General features: G+C 38.7%; 1 protein-coding gene across 7 annotated transcripts in view; it reads left to right on the top strand.

Moving 5' to 3' along the window:
* Positions 1-7544, top strand: part of ANAPC10 (anaphase promoting complex subunit 10) — a 33959-nt gene that overhangs the window by 1173 nt on the left and 25242 nt on the right. For 2 of the 7 annotated variants that reach the window (XM_048304871.1, XM_048304869.1), the window contains exons 2-3: positions 5844-5960; positions 7264-7354. In XM_048304871.1, the coding sequence (XP_048160828.1) occupies positions 5846-5960; positions 7264-7354 (206 nt within the window). In that variant the 5' untranslated portion in view covers positions 5844-5845. Of the gene's footprint in view, positions 1-66; positions 382-5843; positions 5961-7263; positions 7355-7544 lie in introns of those variants that run through there. The other 5 variants (XM_048304868.1, XM_048304870.1, XM_048304867.1 and 2 more) reach the window with 5 other exon arrangements.

The raw sequence follows: 7544 nt of genomic DNA, 5'->3' as shown, positions 1-7544 counted from the left end.
GCCCCGCCCCGCCCAGCGCGTCGTGTGAGGGGCGGCCCCGGCGCCTGAGGGGGAGCGGGCGGGGCGGCGCGCGCGCACTGCGGCTCCTCCGCCCTGCGCTGCGGCGGCGGCGGCTCCTGGCGGGATCAGGTGGGAAAGGTGGGTGCTGAGGCTCTACCGGGGGCATGAGGGAAAGAGGAGGAGGAAGAAGAAAAAGAAGAAGAAGAAGAAGGTCCAGCTCGGGCAGGAGCTCGGCTGGCTGGGGCAGCACGTTCGCACTGGGTCCGGGGGCTGCCCAGCCTGGTCCCTCCCGCGGAGCCTGCGGGGTCTCGCATCGCCCCCGCGGCCGGAGAGCGGAGCCCTGGCTGGGGATCCGGCGAGGCCGGTGTGTGCCGTGAGTAGGTGCTTGCTGTTGCTTTATTTCCGATACTGAAGCGGTTTGTAGGCCTGGGGGACACGGCCGCAATATAGTGTTGTAAACCTGGTTAATTTTAATTATATTTATTTATAATTGTTATAATTAATATTAATTGAAAACCCCACAAACAAGTCGTGGGGGGATGGCTACCAGTTAGTTTTTCAAAGCGGCTTCATCCTCTGCTTGCTCTGGGTTTTCACGACAGCTTCCACCTAACATTTACCCTTTACACTCCTTGTAAAGATGTGCTCGCCTCCTTTAAGGAACAGCTTGTAGCCTTACCAGGTACCTTTGGGAGTCTGGGCTTTCACAAAAATATATTTTGAAAGAAGTATATGTTTAGGTTGATTAGGAATACATGTAGAAAATTGCTTATATAATTATCTTAATTATCTTTGTTTTTAGTAAAATATATTTGTGACAACGAAAGATTAGTAATTTTTGCTAATAGGCTTAAAGCAATGCACTGGAGGCAGGGTAAAAATAATAAGTTTATTAAAGTTGTATTGAGAGAATAATCTGAGGGATCAAATGTACAGGTGAGCTAATTGAAATAGGGTGCTGCTGAATGCTTACTATCATTATTAAATATTAGTTAAACATTAGTAATTTGAATGTTTAATGTTTAATCTTCTATCTGAGTAAAAAATAGGAAGCATAGTGAGAGTCTGGTTTTCAGATATATCTTGAGATCTCTAAAGGCCTTAGACCAGCAAGGGTCCAGCCAAAGAAAATGAGAGCAGGGACAAGAACTTGTGAGGTAAAATGAGTAGTGCAGTTAAGAAAATCAGGGAATCTGAGGTATGAAATTCCCTTCTGTTAAGAATGGGAAAAGTGGATGTTGCGAAAATGCTGAGGTAGTCAGTGGAGCCTTTGTTCAGTTTTCCTGGAAAGGCTGTGATCAGATATTTGCTAAAATGGAATAAAATTACATTATTGGAATGCAATTAGAGTAATACTTCTTTAAAAAAAAAAAAAAGAGAAAAGCCAGATGAGCTCTGATCCCCTGAAGGATTCTGAGGAGGTGGTTTGGGAAGGGAATCTGTCAGTAAGTAGAGAACAATTAAAATCAGTGTGTGCACAGGAAATACTCTAGTGTGGTTTGTTAAGAGTAGTCTAGATCAAGCTTTTTTTTACAGTAGTCAATGCACTTAATAAGGAAGGAATATGAGGAGTCTTTCTTGAGTTTTACGGGATTTCTGCCATTGTTCAAGCTACTGAAGTGTGCTCTAAAAATAATTCTTTTAAAAGATCTTTTTTTAAGAGCTTTTGAGGCTGACTTTTAAATAACTCACTTTTAGACGGGTGTCATGAAACATGCTCCTGGAGAGTTCAGTTTTGAGTGTATTTTCACTACTTCCTGTAATGTTGAACACAAAACTGGAAGGATTGCAAGCACTGTACAACTAAGGGTTCAAATTAAAAACCATCTTGGGAAGATTTGTAGCAGGTTGGAAATCAGTGTAACTTGGCTCGGTTAACAAGAACTGAGGGAGGAAGAGAACACAGGAATAAAAAAATCAAAGGCCTGATTAGTGGAAAGAGTGTCAGTGAACAGCAAACAGTATCCCAAAAAATACTGGATATTTGTACTGCATTTGAGCACTGTAGTGCATAGTAAAACAGCCATTAATTGAGAATTATTTTCTTTCACCTAACCAGATGTTGCTTTGTCACGTTAACTAGTGTGAGTAAAAATAAAGACAAGGGAAGTGATTACTCTGCTGAAAAAGGGCCTTAGCTGAAGTGGTCTGGTTATAAACAATAGTACTAGATACCTAGAATCTGCAAGAATATTTGGTTTATAAAACCTTGTGAGGGGAGCTTGAAAGGCATAGACATTCTAGAAAGGAAGAAACTAAGAGCAAATTTGATGAGTGCCCTCGCATCAATAAAAGGGTTGCTATGTAAAAGCCAGTGATTAACAAGTCTTTGAGTTCTCTGTAGAGCAAGAGATGCTTGTTTTTAGGTGATACTTGATTTGGATGCTAAAGGAAAGCATTTAGCTTTTAGGCTGATGAAACCTGAAGCTGGCTGTCCACAGATCTCTTGCTGGAGAAGTAAATGTCTGGACAGACATCTCTTGGACACAGTCTGGTCTCTCAAAGGCCTTTACAGGTGTGTGTTTAAACAGTTCTATGCATACAGGGTGGTGGAATTAGAAGCTTTAATAGGGGAAAACTGCTTTGGAATCTGCAATTTTCTTTGAGCCTGGATTTTTATGGAGCTTTAGTAGGAAAGGCCCATGAGGTATCATTCAGTGTCTCCTCTTGGGTGTGTTGTGTGCTTACAGAAGGGTTTGCTTGCAGGTGTGCACCTTTTAAAGGTGTCTTCTGCTGGTACACTGAGAACAACCTAGCTGGTTTGGTTGGGAAAGGCAGGCTGTCCAACCATTTAAATCCATTTCACTCTGTTCACAAACTGTACTTGCTAAAACATCTTCAGTTGGCTGTTACTTCACAGGGATGGGATGTTTTTCAGAAAAGAGCAAACTTCTCTGAGGAAGATGAGGGATAAAGAGTTCAAGGAGAGGGGGAAAAAGCCGCTGCTTTGTCTTGATCAAAGGATGTGCAAACCACAGAGTGGAAAATGGCAAAATGAAAGTGTGGCTTTGATCATGTCATTAAGACATTCATATAGTCATGCTGTTAATATGGAAACAGCAGGCTGTTAATGATCTTTTGGAATAACTGGATTGGAAAATAAGAGATGTTTCCAGCCAATGCTTCTAAAGATACAGTGTGTCTTTCCATTTTTCAGCACATGTCAAGGAGAAGGGCTTCTAGAAAAATTAGTTGTTTTTACACAGCCTGAAAAAGGAAAGAAAAATTTTATTAGGTGGCTGAAATTCCTTTCACGCTAAGTATTTGTGTCTCATTTAAAATAAGGTACTTTTACTTCTGCTAGTAAAATGTCCAGAAGTGTTACTTGAGTGAGCTGGCCTGTTGTTGCACTGTTTTTCCTTAATACTTCTATCAGCTTTCAGGTTTTAAAGTTCTGAGAGTATTTCAGAGCTTCAGCAAAGCTACCCAGAATGTGTTGTTCTTGAGCAAGAGTTCTGTCATAAAAGTCTGATTCAGTTAGTTCAACCATTGAAAATTTTCAGTCTTTCTCGTCGCTAGCACACAATATGTGGCTGATTTATTTGCCAGCAGTGGCTTGGAGTTGAGATTTTGGGGTTTGAGTAGCTTTGCCTGTTAGATAGAAAGAAACAAGCTCAGTTTAAAACAGTAGGAAACTTAAATGGGGTTTCTTGCTGTATGTTTCAGACCCCCAAAATGTAATGCCTCAAACTTTTGAGAGCCAGTGCAATGCAAGTCTTGCATTATTAAGTTATTTAGAGCTTTGCTGTGTGTGCTGAAGCTTATAAGAAATCTCAACATCATTGTCTTAAGGGATTCTGCATACCTTAGAAATTCCAGTAATTTTTGCTAAAAGCATGTGTAATCAACTTTGTGATGTAATCTGAGTGAAAAATGTAATTCCTCTGATTTACCTTTGGTGGGTTTTGAGGGGTTGATTGCATACTCCTTGCATCTTAAGGGTGAGATTTGGAGTTTTTCATTCATTTTCTCTTGAAGTCAAAAGAATGTCAAGACTTGTTGGTGATAATATTCAAGAGTTGTTTTTTATGATGTTTTTGAGATGTGATCGCTTGAATTACAAGTGAACAATTTAGCTTTACTTTGTGAGGTTGAATTTTTTATGTATATTTTTAGAGGTCGGAAGAACAGCATTTCTGGTGTCTATATAAATCTGAGAATTAAAGTGAAGGCTACTCAACCTCTCTTAGTTCATTGTCACAAAAGTAAAAAAAACTGCACAGAGTTTGGACTAGCCATTTGAGCTTTAAAATTCACAAGTCCAGGAAAGTAGTCTCCCCAATGCTTAATAAACATACTTTGAATTTTGGTGCAGCATGGGGGTTGGACTAGGTGATTTTTGAAGGTCCCTTCCACCAGTCCAAACCATTCTCTGAAAAATGTTTGTCTTTTCAAGTAGCTGTGAAGTAGATATTCTGTAATTTTTTTCCAAGGTTTTTTTATTTAGATGGCATTAGGATTAATATATTTGTCAATATATATGTGATATCTGTAGGATTTGCTGTGTAGTGTCCAACTTCTCTTCTGAGAGGACGGTGTTTTGTCTGCAGCCTTTTGTTTTGTGGCGCTCACTGTTGTCAGTATTTAGATTTTTCTACATGTGCAATTATTTCTTCATGTTTTCTTTATGGTAGTTAGGACTGCAGTCTTGTACATGAGAAAGCAGGTAAAATACCTGTGTCAAGTCTTATGTTTGCAAAATTAAAAAAAATATAGCCAAGGGACAGTAGAAAGTGTTCGGTGCACTACAGAATGCAGATTTCCTGTGTCCCACAAAGAATTTTTAAGCTGCAGAGTCTTTGGTACATAGAAAATGTTGTCTCTGCCTTGTGTCAGTTCTGTAGTGGGTAAGACCTGGATCCTGGGGGTACCAGCCTAACTCAGTCCCTTATTTGCTGTCTGGGAGAGGCACTGGAAGACTTTCTCCAAGATTAGCAGAGCATGACATGATGTCATGCATGTAAGCAAAGGATGAGAGGTCAGCTCTAATTCCCTGACTCTTTAGTGCTCTAGGTTTAATTTTAAGCTTTAATGTAGTTCTTTTCATGGAACTTATGTTTCTTTGGAATTTTTTTTTTTTTAGTATTTTAAGCTACTTCCTAGGAAATAGTAATGTGCTCTGTACTATACAAAACCCAACTTAATGAAGTTGTTGTATATGTGGTCATAATCTGGGTGTTGAGACTGACTGTGATTACTTGAACAATGCAAGTCACAAGTTAATGATTCCAGATGAAGTTGTGAAGTTAAGGATGTGGTCCAAAATGTGGCTATAACCAATTGCTACAAATTATACAATTTGTTTAAACTCCCATTTCCTATTTTAGGGAGAAGTATCTCTTGCTCTAGTTTCTGAATTTGCAGGTTAAGAGAACTTTTAAGTGTGACTGCTGGAGAGAATGAAGTTGTATTGCTAGCCTTTAAACCAACATTTCTAATTTCTTAAAAACCAAACAGAACTGTAAAAACCAAATTCTGAAACCCTAACTCTGTGTGCATAAATTAGAATGATACAAATAAAATATGTCTTTAGAATGTTCCAAGTGTAAGTTGAATTATTAAGGACACAAAATTTACATGTATGTGGAACCTCTTAGATCTATTACACATATATATTCTATATATTTATACTTATTGCTTTATATATATATATAAATAAAAGGTTCTACAGGCATGCAAAAATGTATGCTTATGTGTGTATATGTATAAACCACATATTCGGTGGGCTATTATAATAAGTGTGAGGCCAAAGAATTAAACTGTCTGTGTGAACAAACAAAATCCTTTAATTTTCCCATCAAGCTAAAAATATGTCAACTAACTCACTTCTTTTCTCTCACTAGAAATGACTACCCCAAACAAGACCCCACCTGGTGCTGATCCAAAGCAGTTAGAGAGGACTGGTACTGTTAGAGAAATAGGCTCACAAGCAGTTTGGTCTCTTTCATCCTGTAAGCCAGGTAAAATCACAACAACGATGTAAAAAGTTGCATTTATGTTTTGGGAGGAAGACATCCACAGCAGTAAAACTGCTGTAGTGTAGGCTGTAGTCACTACAAATAATTTTGGCCTTCTCTATATGTGATACAGTGTGAAAGTTATAACTGTATCAGAAATCCTACTATGAGGAGCTATCTCATGTGAACTAAACAGAACTCTTGCCTATTTTATATTAATTTTTTTCTTTTTTCCTTGCACAGTGAACAAACTAAACCATGTGAGCAGAATCACAGCTGGCACTCTGTAATTTGTTTCTATGCTTTGGCATTTTGTCTGGCTCTCTTCCATTTTTAACTAAGGATGACCACACAGCTGGGTGACCTGCGTGTTCTGCCTAAACTTTGTGTGGGCTTAGCCATTACAGGGTTGCCCTAAAACCCTGCAAGTAAAATGAACCCATGGTCCTGAGGTGTAGTCAGTGATACCTGCTCAAAATATCTGAAAATCTGTATTCTTTCCCTTTGGGGTGGTTGAGTTGCTATTTCAGAAATATCTGTTGGGAATGGATCTGCTATCTTGCTGCAGCCTAGGGTCAATGATCCCTTTGTCACAATATCATGCCCAGGCTAAATGACTTTGGTCTGATATCCTGGGACATTGTAGAAAAATACCATATGGTTTTGTTGCTTAAACAGGCTGAAGGAAATTTTTTATTGCAGATTAAACTTCAACTGCTGTATTAGAACTGCAACTAGCGTGGACAATCAATAAAAGGATGTGCGTAGTAAAAGGACGAATAATGGGGCAGTGGCAAATACAGATTTGGAGTTGTTTCTTTAAATGGGATGGCATTAACTTTTAGGACTACTGTTTTTGCCACCTGCTGCTTGTTCTAGCTAGTAACTTGAAAAAAAAATTCAGGAGACTACTTGAAAAGGAAATGTCACATTTGGCTAAGATTTTATAATAAATGAATGGTCTCTGCTAATGATTTTTCTTTAGTTCAGCAGTTAAGTTACAGAATAGGTGGAAAAGTCTAAATGTTAATTGGTCTGGCAATCAATATGAATTACTACTTAACCACTTGAAATTCCAGGACATGTTGACATAGTTTCACACCCCACAGACCTCAACAGTATTGAGCTTTTGCAGACTCCGCTATTTCAGTTTTGTGTTAGAAAAGCATAGGTGCAGCTTGGATATCTAGAAATATTTCCTAATATGTTTTAACTTGGGAGACATTAATTTGTAACAGTTGAAGAAAAGCTACATTTGCATCACAGAAATGGCATACTCAAGATTATCACATTTTCTTTTTCTTAGGGTTTGGAGTGGATCAGTTACGAGATGATAATCTAGAAACTTACTGGCAGTCAGATGGATCACAGCCTCATTTGGTGAACATCCAATTTAGGTATTAAAATATACTCCCTATGGGTTAGGGTGCTTTGTGTAACTTTATATTGATTACTGTTCACCAAGGTAGGAATTCTGGAAGTGCAAGAACTCCTGGGTTAGTTCTGTTACCCAAGTGGTAACAAGTCAGATAGCATTTATAAAAATGAGATTTTCAAGTGTTATGATCATTATAACTGCCTAAACAA

Source organism: Corvus hawaiiensis, chromosome 5 (genome assembly GCF_020740725.1).
Source record: "Corvus hawaiiensis isolate bCorHaw1 chromosome 5, bCorHaw1.pri.cur, whole genome shotgun sequence".
In the NCBI taxonomy this organism is placed as follows: domain Eukaryota; kingdom Metazoa; phylum Chordata; class Aves; order Passeriformes; family Corvidae; genus Corvus; species Corvus hawaiiensis.
This window is presented reverse-complemented; position numbering and strand designations above follow the sequence as displayed.